The sequence below is a fragment of the Peromyscus maniculatus genome, chromosome 20, assembly GCF_049852395.1.
Source record: "Peromyscus maniculatus bairdii isolate BWxNUB_F1_BW_parent chromosome 20, HU_Pman_BW_mat_3.1, whole genome shotgun sequence".
Taxonomy (NCBI): Eukaryota; Metazoa; Chordata; class Mammalia; order Rodentia; family Cricetidae; genus Peromyscus; species Peromyscus maniculatus.
In genome coordinates, this window is record NC_134871.1 from 65,011,941 (window position 1) to 65,037,450 (window position 25,510).

At 42.4% G+C, this 25,510-nt stretch overlaps 1 protein-coding gene across 3 annotated transcripts in view; it reads right to left on the minus strand.

Annotated features, from left to right (window-relative positions):
- Nell2 (neural EGFL like 2) overlaps positions 1–25,510 on the minus strand; it is a 343,938-nt gene that overhangs the window by 263,818 nt on the left and 54,610 nt on the right. The window contains exons 1-3 of one of the 3 annotated variants that reach the window (XM_015993199.3): positions 25,065–25,363; positions 24,383–24,468; positions 23,848–23,976 (exon numbers count right to left, since the gene is read on the minus strand). In XM_015993199.3, the coding sequence (XP_015848685.1) occupies positions 23,848–23,976; positions 24,383–24,446 (193 nt within the window). In that variant the 5' untranslated portion in view covers positions 24,447–24,468; positions 25,065–25,363. Of the gene's footprint in view, positions 1–23,847; positions 23,977–24,382; positions 24,469–24,812; positions 24,839–25,064; positions 25,364–25,510 lie in introns of those variants that run through there. The other 2 variants (XM_076556663.1, XM_006974326.4) reach the window with 2 other exon arrangements.

The window sequence follows — 25,510 nt, forward strand, 5'->3', positions numbered from 1 at the left end:
CACAGCAACAAGTGGGTGTCGGACAGCACCCCAGAGAGCAGCAGAGGCAGAACAGGACATTGGCACTTCCTCCTCCCCTGCACCCACAGAAACAGGACAGTCCTCCAAAAGTCTCAAGTTTTTCCTCAATGTATATGGTCTCCAAAGCCATATCCCTGTCTTCAATAACTCATAATCTTAGGGAACAAAATACATAGGAAGTCAAGATTACCTGAGAAATTATTTTATTTTCTTTAATATACTGATTACTGCTTTCCAAATGAAAAGAACTAATACTTTAAACAGCAGGCATTGGACAAAAATTGATTTGTGTGAGCAGACTTCAATAAGTCTGTAAGGCAGCATGGCAGGCTGCTAGAGGCCCACTGCCTCGTACATACGTCTGCACACGGGTCAATGTGAATCTAACCAGCCCTGAGGCAAGCCTATCTCCCCAAGTCCTCCCACCTCACTGTTCCTTATAATTCAGTCCAACGCCAAGAAATCACGTCTGTCATTTGCCTGGACTATGTAAGCCATACCATTTTTCACAAACTTATTACTATCAGAGTCTGTTTCTTTCTGTTATATTTCCACATTAGGGGAAAAAAGGAATTCACAAGTCAAGGAATTTGAGGGTTTAAAAAAAAAAGATTAAATGTATATAACATTTTTTTGGAGTGAGACATGATAAAGTGGAACTCCATCAAAATTAAACATACCTGCCCATCAAAGGACTTCATTAAGGAAATGAATAGACAGGCTATACAGACTAGGAGACAATGCTCTCAAAATTAATGTCTGGCAAGTGATTTATATCTCCAATATATGAAGAAATACTAAAAACCAACAATAAAATGATGAAAAGTTCCCCTTCATAACCACTGAACAGTTATTTCACAAAAAAAAGAAAATATGTGAAAGTCAGTTGGGTACAGCAAGAGACATCCAAAAAGCATAAATAAAATCCATAATAAGATGCCTCTCACACCTCCCGAAGCAAGTGCAGTCAGGGACCAGAACACAAACCTTCATAAGGTGCTGAGCAGGTGTACTGTTCACATGTGTGACTGTGGTACAGACTCACACAAAATGGACAATCTCTGTAACTAACCACTGGAAGTTTCCTTAAGCCGTAAATAAACATCTACCTAGAAACTTAGGAACTAATGCCCCAAATAAGACGATATTAGGTATATAATCATCAAAATGCATCAAACTAAGTATGAAAGTTTTATGCATTTAATTGCATGTTAATTACACTGTGATGAAAATAGATATAAATTGAAATAGTTTTATAAGGACAGTGATAATTTTGAGGGCTCAAACTACTAATTTAGGGAGCTATAATTATGATTAATGATAAAATAATGCACATTTACAAATAATTACAAAAATATAAAACAAGTCAAGCAGAAATGGAAATCTGCAAATTGGGGAAAATTAGAGAGGGAGAACAAGGATATCTTTTATGGATTTATTGGTACTTAGGAAATAAATAAAGAGAGCCACTTCAAAAATATTTTGTTTTTCTCTAAAGTCATAACATAACAATGGCTTGTTTAACGACTTGTTATTTACAATTATTTCTATAATTTAATTTTTGAAGATAAGATTCAATTAAGCTTGAATCATAGTGTATCAAGAAAGAGATAATTGTGTCTGAGGAGATGGCTCTGGAGGTAAAATCCTTGCTGTGTCAGGATAAGGTCCTCAGTTTGGATCCCCAGCACCAATGTAAAACACACAGCACAGAGGCAGCTGTTCTCTCCATGATGGGGAGGCAGAGACAGAATGTTTGGTGTTGCTAGCCAGCCAGACTAGCCAATGAACAAGCTCCAGGTTCGGCAAGAGATCCATCTCAAAAAAGTAAGGTGAAGGGCAGTTGAAGAAAACAGCTAACATTAACCTCAGGCCTCCACAGACATGTGCACCCATGTGCACGTACACCCAAACACACACTTGCACACACACAAACACACATACACATACATGCATACATACAAAAGAAGAGATTACTCTCAATAGTAATATTTTATTCCACAAATAATTAATGGCAGTATTGTACTAAAACAACAAAATGGGTCTAGTTGAGGAGAGTTATAAACAGCTCCACAGAGTCACTGTGAAATCTGCCAAATTGAAAAAAAAGGCAAACAGCAATAAAATGAACAAATAATTTAAAATGGTGACAATGTCCTTAAAGCCTTGAATTGCCATTAAATGGCACTTACTTCCACAGGGAGTCTGGAACCACTGTTGACAAAAATGTGGATATCAGTCTTAAAGCAAGCAAAGACTTCTGAAAGCGTTGCACACAAGTCCCAGGAAAACAGGAAATCCAGATGAAAGAGTTAGAAAAGGTGGGTGAATATCATTTTGCTCTCAGGGCTGATCAAGAGGATAGAGGAGTCTAAAAATGACATTTTATATATAGTATACTTAAAATATTTACATCTATATGAATCTATTTGCATAATAATGAATAAATTAAGCTAGAAAGCTATACATGCTATCTACCAAGTAATACAACACTTCTATTTTATTGATGGAGTCAACAAAATCACCCTACACAACTATTGCTTGTAGTATAACCACCCAAATTCCCCCTGGTGAGCACATTACTAGCCTTCTGTGGACCATCTGCAATAGCCGACTGGCTCAGTCTTCCAGGCTCACCCACCTTCTATATCGTAAGTCACAAGGAGAAATCACCTCACACTGTTAAGTAAAGATTACAGTTAAACATAAAAAGAAACTTAGTAAGAATTTTGGTGAAGGCGTTTTCTTTCAGAATAATGATTAGACACCAACATACTAAAGCCTTGGGGAAGCCAAGGCTTATGACTGCATGTAAATAACAAGATATGCAAATGTAAATGTATAACTGAAGATCTGAGAATACAGTTAAGGACTAGAAGCTTGATTAGTATGTGTTGAGTTCCAGGCCTTGACCCACAGCATGGCAAAAATAGACAATAGAAGATATAGTCAGACAGACAGATGATAGATAGATAGATAGATAGATAGATAGATAGATAGATAGATAGATAGATAGATAGATAGATATTTATACAGACATGATAGATGGATAGATAGATGATAGATAGATAGATAGATAGATAGATAGATAGATAGATAGATAGATAGATAGATAGATGGTAGATAGATGATAGATAGATAGATAGATAGATAGATAGATAGATAGATAGATAGATAGATGATAGATGGATGGATGAATGGATGGATAGATAGATAGATAGATAGATCAATAGATAGATAGATATTTAGACAGACATGGTAGATTAGATAGATAGATACATAGATAGATAGATAGATAGATAGATAGATAGATAGATAGATGATAGATGGATGGATGAATGGATGGATAGATAGATAGATAGATCAATAGATAGATAGATATTTAGACAGACAGACATGATAGATGGATAGATAGATGATAGATAGATAGATAGATAGATAGATAGATAGATAGATAGATAGATATTTAGACAGACAGACATGATAGATGATAGATAGATAGATAGATAGATAGATAGATAGATAGATAGATAGATAGATAGATAGATAGATAGATAGATAGATAGATGGGTGGGTGGGTGGGTGGGTGGGTGGGTGGGTGGGTGGGTGGGTGGGTGGGTGGGTGGGTGGATGGATGGATGGATAGATGGGGATAGGGTAGAGAATAGATGATTGACAATTACAGGATCTCTTCAGCATGCTCTTTTTCTTTTTTAACTTTGCTACCACTTTCCCTTTTTCTTCCTGTGGGGTGTGTGTGTGTGTGTGTAAGATGGTGAACCATCTTCTCAGCTCCCATTTTTACTTATTAATCATTTGTTGATATACATTACAGCTGGGGGTAGATCTAAATAATAGGTCTAAACATAGGAGAATGCTGAAATGCTAACAAAAAGAATCAGCTCTAGCAGGGACTGGGACAGAAGGGCTGGCTCACTCTTACAGGGGGGCAGTATACTATATGCAAAGACCTATTGGCAAGGATCTGCCCCCGAGAGAGTGAGGTTTATCCCTCCGCACCCTGCACAGGGAACGCTAAATCTGGTGTGTGGAGTCTTCTGACACAGCTTGTCCTTTCTCAATACCTACAATGCCCTGGGGACAGATTTTGCCCTTCAGAAACATCTGATCCTTTGTTTTGCAGCAAACTCTGTTCTGACTTCTCTAATTAAAAACAAGTCTCTCTGCAGAAAGAACATTTATTTCACACTCCCCATGACCTCACTCATATTTTTATAGATTTATTTTGGCTGAATCTCATATATTTAATCCACTAAAATATCGCTGTGAATGCGGATAGAGAATTTGATTTATTCTTTCTTTAAATGGGGAGATTTGTATCGGAAATTTATACCTGTACAATGACTTAAAGAATTTCTTCCTATGGGTTTACATTTCAACATCCATTTTTAAAAACTAAATTAAATTTAAAAAATTTTAAAAACCAGAGTATTTACATCTTCTGTTAAGACAGGGCAAAAAAGAAAATGAAATTTCCATAGCACACTTCAGTTGCTATGCCTTCAGAACTGCAAATCGAGAGAACCCTGCAATGTCATACCAGTCCTTCCCAGAAGAGAGCAGCTTGATTGAGTGTGTGTGGAGGAGGGGGTAACGTCTCCTCCTAGTTCCTCCATGAGCAGCTATGAGAGTGCTTACATACAACCCTTCTTGCGCTTGCCTGATGTCTGTGTAATTAATGTTGCAGAAAGTGGTAGAAATCGGCCATCACTACCAGACTTCACATCCCAACTGGCCTTTTCCTAACTTCGATCCCCAACTTTACTAATTTGCTAAGCCAAATAAAGAGTAATCATCCATTAAACAGGTGGTTCTCTCCACTCAAAGGCTCCCTGTCCAGGTCAGTGACTCACACAGTGAATATTCATTTTTTAATAGTCCTTGAAACATGTCACAATTTGAAAATATCTTACCAAGAAGAATGCAAAGTCTATCATTTTCACTGAAAATGCAATCCAAATATTAAAAATGGACTCCATGGTAATGAAGAGATGCAATGCACTGAGATGTCTTGCTCTAAAGAGGAAGCTACAAGATGGGTAGTGAGATATTTATAGAAACATTTAAAAAGATGACTCTACATCGAGTCTCAGTGTCTTCCAGGTGAGTGACAGTCAATATCTGCACGCTCTTCTTCTCTCATAGGCCTTGATACCTGTCAGTTCCCAGGCTCCACTTCAAACTCTAAGTTCTCACATCCACTTCCAATAAGTCTACATCTTGAGTCTTACACAATGTATAATTTACAGCAATCTCCTTTAGTTTAGGGATTTCTTCTTTACTGTGGAAGTTAAAGATGAATTGGAGGAAGACTTTATTGAGGGCAACCCCAACCTGAATTACAAATGTTAAAAGCCACATTTAAATTAGTTACAATTTCTATCACTGAATTTCAAGGTGAAAGAGTTCGATGAAAATCATCTGATTGAAGTTAGTCTCAGAATAATAGCCAAATATTAAATGTTTTAAACTCCCAGGGATGCCTAAGTCCAAAGTCTTTGGATTCAAATTTGAACTAACAATGAGTCCTCTTTGAGACATTTTAATACATTTCTCACTCCCATTTGGTGTGTGATGTTTCTTCCCTCACAGTGAAGGATCCCTTCACTTTTATTTGAAAACCTAAAACAGACTAAAAAGGCATGTTTTTTTTAAGTTTCTTGATTTACACTATCCTGATTTACACTATTTCTAAGTGTCTTAATTTACTCTGAACATCAGGGAATGGAGAGTCGTAACAAAAGTAATAAGGCTAATGCTTACTCTATGACAGAACTTCTAGAAATCTGTCACTGAAGGATGAACAACTTATAAACAAAGCACCATACAATAAGCTGCCTCTCTGGAATAGTCACACTTTAAGTAAATCTGCATTTATAATATCCTTAGCAATTTGATGAAATGTAGGAAGAGCATACTCATGAATGTCACCTCTACCTCCAAACAAGGTCAACAGGATGGTAGGCAGCATCTAGTTCCAACGTACGCCACCCCTTGGATACATCAGAAACATTTTTGGTGAATGAATAAATGAATGGATAGTCCTTAAAATAAGCAAACTAGTTTTGGAGGAAAGAGTTGGAAGTATTTTTCTGAAATTGACACAAAGTTTGACTCATCCTGACTTCTTTGTGGGTCTTAGATTTGCCCTCTACACCGGTAGAAGGATTAGAATTGTAAGTCATGTAATTAAATTTCTAGTAGCCACATTAAAAATGTAAAAAGTAAAAAAAAATGTATTTTAATAATGCATTTACCTGAGCCACTATATCCAAAATATTATTCAAAATAAAATCACCATAAAATAGTAATGAAGTTTTGCATTTTACACTGTTTTCAGAGTCTGTTTCTATACTTCAGGTTAGTGGCCATATTTGACACTTCGATTTGAGACAATTCATGGATCTGACTGAACATCTGCACCACAAGAAACTATTTCAAAATATAGATTCCTGGGATTCACTCTCGGAGGCATGAGGAGTCTTTTACCAAGGCAGTCGGAAAAACACAGACTACAGACTGACATGTGGGACTCCGTGATCTAAAGCAACTGAAGTCAGTCTAAGTCTCCAATGCACGAGTCTCCAGCACCTACAAGGGATTCCTGCAGTGCTCTGTTTATTCTCTGAAGTTTTCCAAAAATGCCCCACCTGGAGTTGTTTCCAAGCCTAGCAACTGTTCCCTAGACACAGCCTGGTATATTTGCCTTATCTGCAATAAAGGGAAACAACCACAGTATAAAGAATCCAAATGATTGTTTATATGTTGCTTGGTACATTTATGTGAATATGAGTGTCCCTACTAACTCTTTAACTCATAACTCTTCAAACTGAAAGTTTGAACTCCCATTTTCAAAAAGCATTCAGTAAGCCTAAGATCTCCAACACACTGCCTCCTACACCATTGCCGAGAGAGGCCTCTCAGAGTTTTCCGGAGCATCATGTGCCCCAGGCCTCTCAACTCCCAGCTTTCCTTATGACTACAGAGCAGAACACTGATGTGGTGAAGGGTTCTTCAGACTCTTTTGAAGTCACATAAATACAAACATTATAACGTTCTACCAAAGATGGGTTTACCATGGACTCACTTAACATCACAGTGTTAGGTCTCTAAATGGTCACTGAGTACATTGCATACATTCTGTAGACTAAAGGGTCAGAAGAAGGAGCAAGTCAGACTCCCAAACCCTAAGATATCAAAACCAAGACAACATATTCCTTTCTTAAGTGGGTGTGGAGTTCTCATTTAATGCTAGGCTCTTGGATACATCATCATGATTAAAACACAAAAATCTCCATCATTTTGGAGCTTTCTGGTAGAGCTGGCCAACAACAAACTGTTAAAATGGTGAGTGACTTATAGCAATGTATGTCAGGTGATGTTAGAGATCAGAGTCCAGAACACTTGTAGAATGGAAGACTTATTGTATTTTCACCAGATAGTCAGATTAGGCCTCTGTTGGAAAGCCTTTCCTTGAGAAAGCAAAAGGAATGGGCAAAAGGAAAAGCATGCAGATATCTGGAGGCAATAGATAACAGGAGAACCAATAGCCAGTGCAAGTCCTTGAGGAGGAGCTTTTTGTGGAACAATGAAGAGGCCTGGCAAAAACTGAACAAGGGATAGAGAAACAAACTGTCTAGAAAGTGGGAGTGCTTATGTGGGACTCTATAGACATAATAATAACTTAGTCTTTCCTCTTGAGTTAAATAGGGAACCAATAAAGGCTTGCGGTAAATCAGTGGCAAGGTTGTGGGACGTATATGTGTTGCCTATCTCTCTGCTAGGATGCAAGATTCAGAAGGGCAGAGCTTTTTGAATGCTCACAAGAATCGAGCAACCATGTTGAGAGCAGGCTTCAGGGGATCAAGGAAATAAGCAAGGAAGGCAGTTAGGAGGAGGCAGCCATCAGCCATGGGGGAGATGGCAGTGGGATAGGGACAAGAGGTAGCAAGAGGGAAGGGGGTGGTTCCGTGGGTAAAGAGATTGCTGCATAAGTACGAGCATCTCAGTTTGATCCCTAGCATCCATATCAAAGCTGGTCATGGAGGTATGTAGCTAGAGTTTTCCTGCCTTGCCCACAGTCAGGACAAATCTTTGTCACCCGCCAGTCCCACAGCCGCTCAGACCCAACCAAGTAAACACAGAGAGTTATATTGATTACAAACTGTATGGCCATGGCAGACTTCTTGCTAACTGTTCTTATAGCTTAAATTAATCCATTTCCATAAATCTATACCTTGCCACGTGGCTGGTGGCTTACCGGTGTCTTCACATGCGGCTTGTCATGGCAGTGGCTGGCAGTGTTTCTCTGCCTCAGCCTTCTGCTTCCCAGAATTCTCCTCTCTCCTTGTCCCACCTACTTCCTCCCTGGCCACTGGCCAATCAGTGTTTTATTTATTGACCAATCAAAGCAATGTGACATACAGACCATCCCACAGCAGAGGTACATGCCTGTGGCCACAGTGTTAGAGGCTTGGCGACAGGAAGACACTGAAGGACTGCTAGCCCACCCTCCAGCTGAAGTGGCAAGCTCTAAGTTCCATGAGAGTCCATGTCTCAAACACCATGGGGGAGGGATGTAGAGAAAGATATCCTGAGTCCACCTCTGGCCACCACAGGCACAAGCCCAGGCAAGCACACCTGTGTACACATACTCCTACAGCTCTCACACAGAAGGAGAGATGGGGGTAGGGAAGGAGGGTAGGGGTGTTCAAGAGAGGATGATCAAAAAAAAAAAAAGAAAGAAAAGGGTCAAAACCATTACCTCAATTGCCGCGTCAAAATTATACTGGCTTCTGAACCACCACTCCAGGTTCCCTAAAGTCTTACCTGCCTATGACCATGTCATGTGACAGCAAATCTTGGCTGTCAACTTTACTGCATCTGGAATCAACCAAAATGCAAGCTGCTATGTACTGCTGTGAGGGAGTTTCCATGATCAGATTATCTGAAGCAGGAAGACCCACCCTAAATGTACACAGCACCTCTGGTGGCAGCCCAGAGAGAAGGACAGGGAAGAAGGAAACAGCTTTTTGCCTGCTTGCCCTCACTCTCGATACCAAGTTCAACTGTCTGGTTGCTGCCTCATCCCTTTGCTGATAATAGAACCCATCTTCTCTGGGATTCCAATGTAGATTGAAGACCAGCCACTCTCTGGGAATCCCCAAGGCCTTCAGTGCCAGATTGGGACTGCTGGAGTAGACTGGAGTAGACTGAACAGCTACCAGATTGGGACTGCTGGAGTAGACTGAAGGACTAACAACTACCAGATTCTCAGCATCTCCAGTGGCTGATAGTCACTGCTGAACTACCCAGGTCATGTCATGGAAGCCAATCTCATAAATCCACCTCATTCTGACAGTTCCACTTCTTTAGAGGACCCTCTCTGATATATCCAAACCATAGCAAACCAAACACAGCAAATCCATAGCAACTACGGAGGCCATCCCAGCCCAACTGGGTAAAAGGGGGTTTCACTTGTTTTCTGAATGCTTAACAATTCTCTCCACAATACAGGACTGAAAACCTTAGATCAATTTGACTGTGCTTGAGAAGTTAAGGTGACTTCAGAGAGGAGCTACAGAGCCTTTCTCTGTGCTGCCTCCCTTCTGGAACAGGCATGTGTGAGAATATAATACGCTCCTCTCTATCCCAACCTGCCCTTATCCCTTCTACCCATTTCCACATGTCTGCAGAACAGGAACCTCAAGTGAAAAAAAAATGTCTCCATCAGATTGGCTTGTATGCAAGTCTTGGGTTGGGGGAATTCTTGTTTAATGATTGATGTTAAAAGGCTTGGCCCACTGTGGAAGGTACCACCCTCAGGCAAGTGGGTTCCTAGGGTGTGGTGGTATCGTGTTTCCCAAAATATTGTGTACCCTAATAAACTTATCTGGGGTCAGAGAACAGAAAAGCCACGAGATACTTAGGATAGGCAATGGTAGTACACGCTTTTAATCCTAGCATTCCAGAGGCAGAAATCCATGTGTTCAAGGATACAGCCAAGCATGGTGACTCATGCCTTTAATTCCAGGGAGTGATGGTAGAAGGCGGAAAGGTATATAAAGTGTGAGGACCAGAAACTAGAAGCATTTGGCCTGGTTAAGCATTTGGCTGGTTAAGCTTTTAGGCTTTGAGCAGAACAGTTCAGCTGAGATTCATTCTGGATGAGGACTGAGAGGCTTCCAGTCAAAGGAAACAGGATCAGCAAAGGAAATGGCGAGGTCCGGAAGCTGTGGCCTGTTCTGTCTCTCTGATCTTCCAGTGTTCACCCCAATACTTGGCTCCGGGTTTGTTTTATTAATAAGACCTGTTAAGATTCATGCTACACTAGAAAAGAAAGCAAGCTGAGAAGGCCACGAAAAGAAGCCAGTAAGTAGCTTCCTTCTGTGGCCTCTGCTCCGGGTTGAGTTCCTTCTCTGACTTCCCTCAATGATGGACTGTGATGGGGATGTGTAAGGCAAACAAACCCTTTCTCCCCTAGGTTGCTTTTGGTCCTGCTCTTTATTACAGCCATAGGGAAACCCATATAATACAGCCTCCCTGGCCCATTATATGCTTACACTCACTATTCTGGATTGAAAGAAGCTTCTTTGGGGAAGATCATTGGAACCTTATTCTGTTTTCTGTCCTAGTAATTAGTCCTTACAAACATGTGAGTATGTCTAGTTTATCCTGCCGTAACTCTTGTGGAAACTGTTTCCATCTTGTGTTCTTTGGTATGTGTTATTCCTTCTGGCTGTAATTTACATAAAGCCCTCATCTGGTGTTGAGCATTAGACCTTGGTCCTTCTGTGAGGTTATGAAATGCTTCACTGAAGAGACAGATGCACCCCCAGTGCATCTGCACACCCCCTGCTGGAAGGATCTCTTGCAAGGCTTCACCTTGACACAAGGTCTCATTAAGCTGCCTAGGCTAGCCTCAAACTTATGAACCTTCTGCCTCAGCCTCCATCATATGATCAAGTTCATACAACTAGTTGATAAAGAACGAAGACGACCCCAAAACGCCCCAGCTCTAGAGCCTAAGTCCCAATGCTACTGCATCTGAACACTGACTTGGAAGTAACGCTACCATTTCTTTCCTTTGTCAAGACCAGCTGAGTAGGGTTTTCGGCCATCATTCCATATCTCCCCTTTGTAGAAAAAGGCACTTCTCCTCCACGAACCATTAGCAGAGGTACCGGCAAGAACAGCTTGGAGTGTGCATACACAAGAGTCCAGCTCCCTTCAGTGGGCCAAAAGGGATAGGCAGGAGCTGTTTTCTGCACTTTTCTTCCCCTAAAGTCTTTTAAACTGGAATCAGAGCAAGAAATATTTGCTAAGTGGAAATAAATCAACAAGAGGCGTGTCACAGCCGCAAAGGTTTAATGTGTGCTACCTGAGCCATCATTAGCACGTTAGTCAGTATTGAGTCAGAGACAGAGAGCAGCAGAAATAGAAGAAAGGACAGCCACCTGCAAGAATGTGGTCTTTAACCAGCATGGAGAGAATGAGTGGGTGAAATAAAACCAAAGGAAGGCAGTAACTCATCATCTCGGCGATCAGGGATGTGACACTTGGATCACGACATGCACTATCCACTGCCCTCCCAAATGGCTACAGGTGCTCTGAGTCAAACCAAGGCAGTGCCCATCAGGGCTCCAGGCTCTTGTAGCTGCTCTTGTCAAGAATATCATCCTCATTGAGTGCCCAGGAGTATGCTAACTAAGTCTAGCCCATTACCAAAATATCCATGCCTTCTTTCTTTTCCCCTTCTAACTGTGTCTCCTGAATTAACTTTTGGAGAAGGAATGGCATATTTCTTTCAGTGATACTCAGTTTTAATGTTTGTTCTCAGAATTAGCACATGGTTAAATCCTGGAGAGAATCCATTACAGTATTTATTCTGAAGAACGATTAACATAATTTTAACTGTCAAGTTCAAGACCAAGTTTCCCACAACCATACAGACATACTTATAGGAGGTGGTTGAGGGCTCAAAAGAAAGTTTAATTCAATTATACATGAATCCTCAGTTGCTGTTTCTCTACTCCTGTGACAAATCACCCCAAGCGTAGAGGCCAAAGCACACAAGTATACTACCTCATGGTCCAGGTATCAGAAATTCAACTGGGCCTGAGGAAGCAAAGCCAAGGGTGTCAATGGGATGTGTTCCTCTTGCATTCGGGAAAACTTTGCTTTCTTCCTTTGTACAGCTTACAGAGGCTGTCCACATTCCCTGGCTCATGTCTGCTCCCACCCTCAATGTCAGCAAGGACAAGCAAGTCCTACCATGTGTCACATTGACAGTGATTCAAATATCTCCCTCTACCAGGATAAAATCTTTGATTGCCCAGTCTTGCCAGACAATGTTAATATAAGAATAACCCTCTTATTTTAAAGCTAGCTGACTACCTAAATTCTATATTCAAACTTAAATTCCCTTTGCTATATAACATGACATCCACAGGTGCTAAGAGTTAGTGTGTGGATGGTTGGAGAATTATCATTCAACCTACCACACTGTCTCCTGACTGATGGAGATCTACATCAAAATTATAAGAAAACATGTCCACACCATTACCAAAAATACCCCAAATCTTATCTACTAGGGCACCAAATAAATCATTAAAAAATGTCATCTAACTTTAATTTTTTGAGATGTATTAATTTGTATTTTATGTGTATTGAGTGTTTTGCCTGCATGTATGTCTGTGCATGATGTGCGTGCAGTATACCAGGAATCCAGAAGAAAGCATCATATTCCCTGACATTGGAGTTATAGATGGTTAGAAGCTTTATGGAGGCTGGGAATTGAACCCAGGTCCTCTGGCAGAGTAGTCAGTGCTCTTAACCACTGAGCCATCTTTCCTGCCATCTTTCCAATATGTTATATTGATATCATATAAATCAAATCCATTCAAAAGTCCCAGGAACAACCTATCAGCCAGATGGTGGGCCAAGACTCAAAAGTGCTATTCATGGTATGGAGAAAGAATGCCAATTTGGACACTGATCACATGTGAACATACCATCTGAGATGCTAGGGGAAGCAGATGCCAGATTACCAAATACAGTACAGAAATGTTAGAAGACATACTGAAAAAGAAAGGAGGGGTGGTTTTATGTTCCAATCACATACCCCAACCTTGGCCACCATAACCTGGAGAATCTGTCCTCACTTAGAAGAAAGGGAAATGGGAACCAGCGCTGCCACACATACCGTAAACAGGCCTATCCTGGTGAAACGCAGCACTGGGCTAGTCCACGGCCCAGGACCTAGTCTAGAATTTACAAATCATCTGAGACTATCCTGTTACCAGACCAGAGCACACAACTCCAGGCTCAGATTGGTCAGACATACTTGGTCTTCAGGCCTGCGTATCTTTATGATAAACCTAGAATCCAAAGCAATCTACGTAGGCACTCACAAACTCAGGCTGCAAGCCTGGCCATCCATGGCTGCTATCAGCCCCAGCCCCCTAAAAGTACTGGGCTGGCTTCCATTGCCCTGAACATCAGTTCCACCCCAATATGAAGCAATCATACAGCATACAACCTTAGTTTTTGGCTGGTTCTCTCAGGCCCAGCCTTCCCACAAAGAGACAAAAGTCCCAAATCAATATCCAATATTCTCTGTGGACTGAGGCTCAAGGCCACCCTTATCAGCACAGAATCCTGATCCTCCCTATATATTCAACCAACTTAGATCCACACTAGTGGATCTAAAAGAGATTTCCGACTACCTACATTGTGGTACAGCATTACCAAGAACTCTAGCATGAAACACACACACACACACACACACACACACACACACACACACACACACACGGCGAACCACAAATGGCCTGCCCGGAATCTCCGTATTTCATGATCAATGTAAAGCTCCTCATACAAAGAAAATCTACAGAGATGAGAAGAAGTCCCTACTTCTTCAGACACACAGACAGAAACAAGAAACATGGAAAACCAAGGAGAGAATAATATTCCTATTATAAAAATAAGAATACTCTCCCAGTTCTTAAACCAGAAGAGATAGAAAAATGGGAATTGCCTTGCAAAAACTTTCAAAACAACTGTTGTCCTAGTTTGCTTCTGTTTCTCCGATAAGCACTGGCAAAAAGGGAGCTGCGGGGAGGGAGGTTTCCTTTGGCTCCCAGGTTGGAGTCTGTCATCAAGGAAAGTCAAGGCAGCAACTCAAGACAGGAACCTGAAGACAGGGACTGAGTCAGAGGCACGGAGAAATACTGCTTGCTGGCTTGCTCTCTGCAGCTTGCTAAGCTAATTTTCTTACACAACCAAGGATTACTTGCCCAAGGGTGTCCCCACCCACAATGGGATGGACCATCTCATATCAATCATGAATCAAGAAAGTGTCCTACAGACATGCCCGTAGGTCAATCTGATAGAGGCAAGTCCTCACCTCAGGTTCCTTCTTCCCAGGTGACTCTTCTGGCATGGGTTAAGTTGGCAAAAGCTAACCAGCATAATTGTCCTGAAAAAACTCATCACACTTCAAGAAATGCCAAAAGGTAGAGCTGGAAATATGGATCAGCAGGTAAAAGGGACCTGGGGCCAAATGTGATGACCTGAGTTGAGTCTTGAGGACTCACATGATAGAAGGTGAGGATCAACTACCACAAGATATTCCCTGTCTTCTACAAGCATGTTTTAGCGTGCATGCACACACACACACACACACACACACACACACACACACACACACACACACTGAAAAGTAAGCAACAGAGTGGAACAAAATATCAGAAACAGTCACTCAAAGATGTGTTCTGTGAAAATATGTAGTATGAGCAGAAATAGATACAAGATCATGAAAGTACATGTTAGGGTTTAAGGAGAAAGAAAAATGGTGATGCCAAGCATCTCAAACGTGCTGCTTGAAAAAGACCACAGTGCTCGGACAACGTGGACTGACCCTTTACTGCCCTCGGTGGAGTTTGCTGCACAGCTCTTGCCTATGTCTTTGACATGTTTAATGTTTGAACTCCTTGCCATTAAGGGCCCCTCACCGAAGGCTAGAACTGGGACAATGGAACAATTCCTAAGAAAGCTGATGTTTTAAAACCTATGGTGATTTCCTAGGAGAATTAGCTATGTAAGAAATTGAGTCTTCTATAGGACTTATTACTTAAGTGGTATTCATAAACATGAAACATAAGATCTGGAACAAATCATTTAAAAAGAAAAAGTCAGGGAAATTTTAGAAGCTGACAAACTATAGCTGAATTATTAGGTTTTCATCCCTTGCCCAGAAACACAGAACTAGTATAGACAAGGAAAAGATTTTTATTATAAAATTATCGACAGGCCTTGGTGCCCTCCTGAAGACAAAGTAAGCAGTTTGGGGAATCTTGATGTTCTTTGACTCTTGGTAGGATTGTAATAAAGATAGAGACCACATTGAAACAGTTTATGTCAGAGACACAAAGAGAAACATCTTGGCTCTGTGAACTGCCTGGCTTCCTGAGCAGACTTGTCAGATCAGGACTTCTCTGAGTGTAGAAAGAATAAAGAGCAGAAGATGGTATTTCAGAAGTCAAGGGAAAGATGGGTGATCGTATGTCAGATATAAAAGAAAGAACCTAAACAAGGGACCAAGGAATTAGATTCCTGTAGAAAGATCAGATATTCATTATAGTAGATTAATGGACTAACTGGTAGTAGGAAATAACTTCTGATCTATTACCTTAGTCAAACTTATTAGAGACATCCTGTCTAGTTTTTATGTAACCACAAGGCTTTATGACACGAATTTTAAGGGAAAAGCTATTGAGTTAAAAGAATTGATTTTATCATAATGTTAGATTTTAGTTCTCATGAAATTTGCTGTTTGCTCTTTTTATTTCTTTTACTTTGATAGCTTATGTAATCACGGAAGACTTTAGAAAATGTACGTACCATGAAAAGACTATGTAATCAATGATTAAAGGCCATGAGGAAATGATTTTGTGTATAAATAAAGCCTGTGAGAGATACAGGTTGTCAGAGTAGGACAAGCCATACCAAGATGTGCTTCCTCTCTGTCCATCTCTTGTAAAATGAAACTAGGAAGTGTCCCGTGTCTGATTCCTCCATTTCTGCTCTTGCATCCACCCACTTCAGTACCTGCCCTCATCCAGAGTTAGACTCTGGCAGAAAAGGAAGAAGACAACTTATTTGGAGAAAACGTACTGAAAATGGGAAAATATATAAATATATATAGAGAGAAGAAGCTCAAACTCTCTAGTCAGATGTAAAACCCAAAAGCCTTGTAAAAAACATACAAGCAATTCACCAAAAATCAAAACAGTGCTAGGATTTGCTGATGAAGTGTCTACCCATATACCCACATGTTGAAGGCCTGACGGATGTCCAGCTGGTGGCAGTCTAAGATGTGACTGGATCACAGGGGTCCTAATTTCTTAGATGGATTAAGCCACTGACGATGTTAAAGCCGAATGGATTCTTCAGAGACAGTATGCAGAGGGATTAGGTCAGGGTTGGTGTGCTTTGGAAGGTTACATCTTGTCCCAGCTGTTCCTCCAGGGCACTGTGAGGTGACCAGCTGCCTCTGCCACAGGGTTCCATAGCCAGGATGTCTTGACTTAACTCGAGCCCAAAACAACTGAACTAGCCCTTCATGAACAGAAAGAAAAGGTAGGGGGATGGGACAAAATTGATATTTTTCTTCTTTGTTTCAAGTATTTTGTCACAAAAACAAAGAAATCAACATAGAAAACAAGTGGGTCCTTCCTGCTACAATATTTAGCCAATGTTGTTTTGTTTTTTTCAAAAGACTTTGAAATGGTTTATGAAAGAAATTTGCAAAAGTGTGAAAAACTGGAAAATGTTTAGATTAATTAAGTCAGTGGAACTTAATGGGTGATGCTGTATGTAGCTCAGAAGAGCAGGATGCTGACAGGGAGTTAAGACTGTGTCCAGGAGGGTTCAGAAGGAAACTGGATTGGAAGGCATTTAGGTCACACTCTGGCAATAAGTTGAATACATTTTGCCCATACCCTGAGGCTTTGTAGAAGGCTGAGTTGAAAGGTGAAGGACCAATTCATCTGAAAAAAGACATTTCAAGTCTGCATAATCTTCAGGAAGTTTCATAAATATCATTGGTTGCTTTAGCCAGATTTACAGTGAAAACCAGGAACAAAACAACAACAACAACAACAAAACAGAACAGAAAGAAATGAAAATTATGCAGTCTGGTCAGAAAAGGAGGGCATGGAAAGCTACAGCAAAGGAGGGGCCTTTGCTAAAGATGGTAGTTCTGTCTTTAAAAGTCTGGGGGCTTCGAAAGGCTCAGAAAGTGCCTGCTTTACAAGCATTAGGGCCTGCCTTCAGTCTTTGAACTCCATATGTTAAAAAAAAAAAACAAAACTGAGAGACAAACTGTGGTGGCGCATGCCTTTAACCCCAGCACTAGGGAGGCAGAGGCAGGAGGATCTCTGTGAGTTTGAAGACAGTCTGGTCTACAGAGCAAATTCCAGGACAGCCAGGGCTACACAGAGAAACCCTGTCTTAAAATAATAGTAATAATTATAATAATAAATTAATAAATAACTAAAGCTGGGCCTGTGGCACATGCTTTCAATATCAACCCTGAGGAAGCAGAGTTAGGCAGATCCTTCATATTCACTGGCCAGCAAGACGACCACATTGGGAGAGCCCCAAGCCACTCAGAGACCCTGTCTCCAAAAGCATGCTTACACATATTCATGCATGTACAGACACACGAGAGAGATGGGGGTGGGGGCTTACAGACATTTTATCAATAAAACTAAGTCTGTCCATCACAGTCTCAGTGATGAGAAAAAACAGACTTATTTGAAAGACTTTGTTTGAAAAGAGAGGTCTGAGATTGCCTCCTTGTACACAGTTGCCTAAGGAAACAGTGTTTCAGCCATCAAGGCCATCAGGGTTCACTGTAGCTGTTGCCTGAGTCAGGTTTGCTACTGCTCGAGTTAGTGGGGGACCTCAGTGTCACCTGTGACACTTGCTTTTCCAGTGTGCAGAACAAAATGTTGCAGAATAACGAAGCTTCAGTGGAGATTTCAAAGCTGGGCCTGGGAGACCAGGCAATGTCTGACAGGGTCAGAAACCCAGAAGTCATATCAAATACCATATCATATTAAATCTTTCCCAGCCACAGTGGTATTGCTATGGCTTGAATACATGTGTCTTTTCAAAATACGCTGCTGGAATGCAAAACCTACAGTGATCGTGTTGATGGGGGCCCTTGGGAGAGCAGTAAGTCATGAGCACTCCATCCTCACTGAAAAAATTAATGTTGTTATACAAGAGCTTGAAAGGAGCATGGCATGAGATGCTCTTCCTTTCTGCTTTAGGGAGACAGGAGCCACCCATGAGGAATGTCCCTCACTGGACCAGAATCTCAATGAACTAAAAGAATAACAAACTAAGCTCAAAGCTAACAGAAGGAGTGAAACAATAAGGATTGAGCAATAAATAATAGACAGACAGATAGACAGACAGGTAGATAGATAAACCTGAGCAGGAAGCAGGGAATAGAAAGATAAAATAAACAGAGACCCAGGAAGGTTTTGTGACTATAAACAGCACTGGCATAACTTCAGCTGAAGTAAGCAAAAAGATATTCAAAAGAAACAATTCAGAAATGAAAAAGGAAACATTTACAACTGGTCACATAGAACTTCAAAGATCCCGAGAGAGTACTACGACTGGTATTAAGCCTAAAAATGGAAGCCCTGACATCCTCAACATTCTCAATGCCCAAAGCCCAATTCCAAAACTTCTTCCACAGGTTTAGGTATTGCTTACAGAAGCAGCCACTTTTATGCAACAAGATACATCAGTTGCTTATTGTTGATAAATCTTCACAAAAATGATGATACTTGTCAGCTACTACTCTATTTATTATTTCAGAATTAAGGAGATCCGAAGTCCAAAATAAGTTTCATTGGACTAAAAATCAAGATTAAAAACAGTGTTGTGTTCCCTCTCATAGCTCCAAAGGGTAATTGTTCCTTTGCCTTTTCTAGTACCTGGAGACCGCCTGTGTTTTTTGGTTTTGGGGTACTTCCATCTTCAAAGGCAGCAGTGGCTGGGTTAGTCTTTCTCACATTATAGCACTCTGACTCTTCTGACTACGCAAGGCTTATGCAGATAACCCCTCATGCATCGTTAAAGTAAGCTCACGACCAACCTTACTTTCCCATGTCATAACAAAACACTTAGGTTCCAACAGTTAGCATGTGCATGCCTCTAGGACACCCTTATTCCACCTACACAAAACATCTTTGTACACTGCTGACTTTTCATTTATGCTATGTTGGTATGCTCTGCCATGGAACCCAGTCCCTGCTTCACACATCTGCTTCATACCATAATCTCTATCTATACCATAATATCTCCAGTCCTTTAGACTGCTTCCATTTTCTCCAATGCATTGTACTCGCTCTAGGCCTGAGCTATTTGTTCATGTCCTCTTTGACTGTGTTATTCTTCCTCTCTGAAGACCCACAGCCTCGGGTCTTCAGATATGCTATCATTATAAATGATTCTTCAAAGAGAGTCTCCCTAACCCTGAGCCTCCCTGAACTAGAATTCAGACTCCCATTATGTTCTCAATTTTTCATATAATTCATCTTAATAATGATTAAGTTATTATCTTTATAGTTGTTTGGTAGCTAATTTTAATGCACTATGAAGCTCTGACTTCTTGATTTGCTACATGCCTAACACTAACTGTATAGTAATTGTACAACAATAATTCCAATGGATGATCTTAGCTCACCACAACATTCATTGGAGAAGTACCCTTACCCCTGTAGCATAACTTATGATGTTCTACTTGGATTTCCCAAGTTCCTAAACCCATCTCTGATCATTATGCTATTTTACTCTATCAGAGAGCATCCGCAGCCATTACCCTGAAGCTCACAGATGCCCACTATGATGGCCAAGCTTCATTGTCAACTTGACTGCATTTAGGATCACCACAGATAGAGACACAGCTCTGTTTGTGTCCCTGAGGATGTTTCTCATGAGGTTTAACTAAGGACACACTGTGAATGTGGGTGACCTGGGGACAATGGTCTCAGACGAAATAAAAAGGAAAACAGGATAAAGTGAACTTGTGTGGGCTTCATCTCTCTCTGCTTCCTCTGAACACAATGCCTGACCCCTTACGCTCCTTGTACCACAGATACAGCCGTTCTCATCCCCATGTCCTCCCCCTCAGATTGTGAGCCAAAACTAATCATTCCTTTGAGTGGCTTTTTCCAGTGTCTGGTCACAGCCATGAGAAGTGTAGCTAACATGCTCCCTTATCACCATGCTGAAGACAATCCCTCATCACCCCTTATCTTTGTTAATGTGGTCGCCAACCAGCGTCACTGGCCTACCACCAAATACCTGTGAACGCTTTTTCCATCTAAATGCAAAAGTTCTCTAAGAAGTAATAGTAGCGAGGTTACTTTTAAATTATCAACTAAGAAAAAAAAAGTTTTGATTTTTATCTACCCTTCAGGGTTAATGGGACTATTCAATCCACAAACACTTCAGAAGGCATATGCATAAGACAACAGATGAGATTATCTATTTTAGGAGCCTGGGTGAATTGTTGTGATCAAAGAGCTAAAACCCGTGCTAACTTGGTGAGTGTGCTTTATTCCCTGTGATCCCTCATGGACGCAGAGAAAAGAAAATTATTGTGATCATTATCTGACAAAATACTAGCTAGACTCCGAAGCACGGAAGGGAGAACTCTTCGCACAGCTGCAGTAGTCCTTAGAATGGGAACTCCTCATGCTGTGCTGCAAGTCTTTCATTATCAGTAATGCATTTTCAAAAGCATCAGTGTGTTTTTGGCTATGAGTCAGATTACAGCCAAAAATGACTAGAACCCAAACTACTGCCTAGTCACATAAAGTAATGATTATAACAGGTAGAACCCAAAGCCCACATGCATTAATGAATGCTTACATTTTAAATCTCATTAAAATTTCAAAGCAACTATGAATCAAATTTCAGCAACAACAAAGCGGTGTTGTGATATTATGGTTGATGTTACCACGAAAAGTTATGATTTGGAAGCATAGGTTTTTAATTATGAGCATAAAACAAAATGTTGAGTAATAGATTCATATTTCACAGTAATTTGCAAAAGCCATTTATAGTTTCAAAGACACTGAAGTGCATATATCTCAGAAATCAGAAAGAGAAAATGAAGTAGCAAAACATGAAAATGCTAATTAAGAAAAAGTCATGGGGCAAACGTATTTTGAGATTTCTTATTTCAAAATGAAGAAACAGGAAAGTAGTTTTGTTATCTGTCAGAGAAACAATGTTCAGAAATCACTTCTTATTTAGAATGTATCTGCTAGCACAGGAAACTTGTACATGAAGTTTGTATGAAATCTGGGAGCATCTCACAGGCTTTGTAATTTGTTTCTATTCCTGCAATGACATTTTACATGCTATATAAAATACTGGCAGCATTCTCAATTCACTATAAATGGAACCTCAAAACGCCTCACAGTCTGGATGCTTTTGTCTCTCTAGACCCCATGGAATCCAGTGAAACACCATGAGGCAGGGCTGGTTTCTTAACAAACCTGCTGCTCCCCTAGCATCTGAGGAAAGACCTTTCCAAGGCCATGCAGAACCACCAATTAGGTACAGGTCCACTTGTTGTTGGCTTCAGAATTCAAATCTTATAGTAAAGGAAATTACTAAAGCTCAATAAGGTGTATATCAGTAACACATCATACACCTTACAAGAACACAGTAAGCAGGAAATAGTGATTAATTCACTAAATGATGTTCATAATGTGGCAGGAAATGTAATTTCACATCTTTGAACAAGAACTAAATTTGTGAAACATTTGCTCTTTCTAATATTGAGCTTGGTATTACCTAGGAAACAAAAGAAGCCCACCAATGAACATTGGCATCCACCAACTGAGGACAATTCAAAGATAACACTGGGTACTTGCCATGTAATTTTTGAACATGAGGTATACCTTGAAGAAGCTGACTACTTATATAGAAATAAATATTGTTTCTAATTAACCAGAAAAGGAAACTGATACCCTGAGACTATTGCCTAGAAACTGTCAAATTTTCTAATATGCAGTTGGCCAATTGTCTCACATAAAATGTACATTCCTGGATGTTCCTACTTGTGACAGATGGACACTCTGTATAGGAAGCCAGTGCCCCTCAGAAGACTTAATAGAACCTTTGAGGTTAGCAGGACAACTAATAGGTTTTGATGATTAGAAACTTGGTTCGCAAAGCTTCCTAGTTACTCAACCCATCAAGTCCTGAAATAGCTTCGTTCCCATTCTGCAGAGACTAAAAACCAAAGAGAGAAATAATAGATAATATGAGCCCAAATCCTACATCTAATTACATTTATATTCAACTCTGAATTTTCTCTGACAATTGAGCTCTATTTCCTTGACTACATATGGTCATTGTTTTCAGTATCCCAGCCCCACCCTCCACAAAGCGTCTGAAAGTCAAGAAAATATCATAAACACTTGTCACAATAAAAACACTACTTAAGGACTTTAACCGACATCCTTTTTTTAAAAAAAGAAAAGAGCTTACATCTTAATTTCTTATAAAAAAACAAATGCGTCTGAAATAAACGCAACACATGTCAGTTTCTCCCTTTCCCCACGCAGCTGGGGAGCTGCTGTCCATGGTGACACACGCTGGCTCTGTGCGGCAACAGCGCCACCACAGACCCATCCAACTTGCAGCCTATGTCCGTTTCTTGAAGGCAGCTGTGCTGGGTTGGTTGCATTTTGCATAGCCAACGCTTCGGTAATTATAAGTGGCACCGCTCCTTTTGAAGCCATTGCTCCCAAGAGCAAAAGAAAACCCCGTGTGCGGTGGGGGAGGACGCCTCGATCCTCCGGACACAGGAAACCAAACCCTTGTCTCTTGTGCCGCCGTCCTCTGGGCTTCACTATGAGTCAAGTCTGGTCTCCACAGACCGTTCAGCTACCCTTTAGACCCTCAAGCTAAACACCTTCCCACAAACCGAGCAGTCTTCAAAAGCTTTGCTCAATCAATTTGCAGGTTGTTTTTTGTTTGTTTGTTTTTGTTTTTGTCAGTTTTTAACTGAAATTTGGTTTTGACTGCACAGTACATTTAAATATGATTTGAGATATGAGCATTCATGAATAGCCAATGTCCACTCACTCCAAAAGAAAAAAAAAGTTTTAAAATCCTACGCATATAATTATGGTGATGAGGGGATGTGCTTCTGGGTGAACGTTCCATTGAAATGCTTTTAAAATAATTTTAATAGTATGATTCCTTTCCCCCTTGCCACTGGAGGAGAGGGCAGAATGGGAAGCCTTCCGTGGTAATCTTGCTTCAAGTACAGTGACATGTAGTAAAATATACCGTAAAGAAATTCCTCTCAGAGGGCACCACAGCGCCGAAACTTTGGGAGGTCAGTATCTTAACCAAGATTGAGCTGTCCTGTTTCCTTCCCAAATCCGTTCTGCCCAAATGAGGCGTTTGTGTTACAATTTATTGTTCCCCAGACGCCCAAATCACCCATCTGCCTCTGGAGTTTCTAGTCGGTAATTAAGGCACTATCCATTAGAACCGACAAGTGCACCAAATGAGGAGGAGGGCGTGGGAAATGAGGGGGAAAAAAACCACCCCACTTTAAAAGATCCGCCTTGGGCGCACAGGAACCCCCTGCCCCAGCTGGGACACAGGGGTGCAGCGCCAAGTTAGCAAGACCCTCTCGGGGGTCAGCTCCTCCCACCAAACAGGGGTCTTCGTAGTGGTGGGCCATACCTTGGAAGAGGAAGGCTTTCGTCCCATTATGCAGTCCCGGGACTTGGCGCACTCCAGCCGTGGACTCCCCAAGTTCTAACTCTGTTAAGACGTCAATCTGTAGGGACGGGTCCACACCAAGCCCCCAGACTGGTGGGAGTGGGGAGGGGTAGGAAAGAAAGAAAGAAGAAAAGGGGCCATTAAAACGCAAGCCTCCGCAGCTGCAAAGAACGCATCTTGGAGACAATATTGGGAAGTGCTGACACGAGGAGACTCCTTCCTCCAACCGGAGAGCCTTACTTACCTGGACGCGCTGCCAAGCTTAAAATAGCAGAGCGCTGGGTCCCATCTCCCTGACCTACTTTAATCCCCTCTCAGTGCAAAGTTCCCCCTCAGCCACAGACCCTAAGGGCGTGACCTGTCTCGCTATCCCCAGGACGAGCACAGAGGGGACCCAAATGCCAACCCGCGCCCTCCAGAGCTCCCCAATTCAGAGGGACTTGGGGCGGCTACCCCACGGCGGAGAGCATCCCGGCCCAGCACGGCGGCTACTCACCGGCTCCGAGCCCGAGGATCACGCAGAACGTTCTCAGTAACACCCGGGACTCCATGGCGTGCATCGGCTCAGTCCATCGTCTCCCTCTTTAAAAATAAAGATAAAAACCAAGAGGTGCTGGGAGTGAAGCGGGAAAGCCGCGCCGGCCCCTCCTGCGACCGCCTCGGCGTCGCCACCAGGGCTCAGACGCCTAAGACCGAGCGGGGCGGCCCCCCCCGGGTGCGCGCCGAACTTGGAGCCGCCTCTGCGCGCATCGCTCCCGCACGCGGCGGGCCGCAGCCAGGTCGGGCTCGCAGGGACCTGCCGGGACCTGCACCGAGCGGCGCCCCGCCAAGCCACGCGGCCGGGGCGCGCACGCGGAGGAAGGGAGGCGGCCCCGGGAAAGCCGGGCCGGGCCGCCCCGCACCCGTCCGCGCTCCCGCGCCCGAACCTGTTGGAAAGGCGGAGACAATGGCGAGAGCCTGGAGCCGCGGAGACCGCTCCGGGAGGGCGGGGCGCGAGCCGGGGCGCGGGCGCGGGCGGGGCGGCCTCTCTCCCGCAAGCAGAGCCCGGTCCAGCCAGGCTGGCCCTCAGCCGCCCTCCGCCACCCTTGCCCGCCTGCCCGCCGGCCACCGCAGCCTCAGGTCGGGATCTTAGGATCTCAATGCCAGGTGCCAAGTTGATGGGCGGCGTTTGCTCTCACCCCTCGAAATCGGGCGCGTGTCTCCAAAGCCCGGCAGAGAGAAAGGACCACCCAGCCGCAGGAGGCGAGGTTGCAAAGAAAGGCAAGGCACCCGGCCGCCTCGGGCAAAGAGGGAAGCCCGCACTCAGACACTCGCTGCACAGCAGCCCCGGAAGCAGGGAACCCCCTCCCGGGCGGGGAGAGGAACCCCGCCAAAGCACGCAGGACTCCTAGGTGAAGCTGGACAGAGGAAAGAGACAGGCGGAGATGGGTGGTGAGCGGGGAAGCTTGGCCAGCCCTGCCTGAGAGGCTCTCTGTCCAGGGCGGGGCGCTGGAGAGCCTCCAGGCACAGACTGCACATAGAACTTAGCCAGGAGCCAGAGGCTGCTGGACAGCTCCGGAACCTCTGGAGGCCCTGACAAACTCAAGTACCCTGGGTCAAGGAGCAGAGCTGGGGATTCTACACA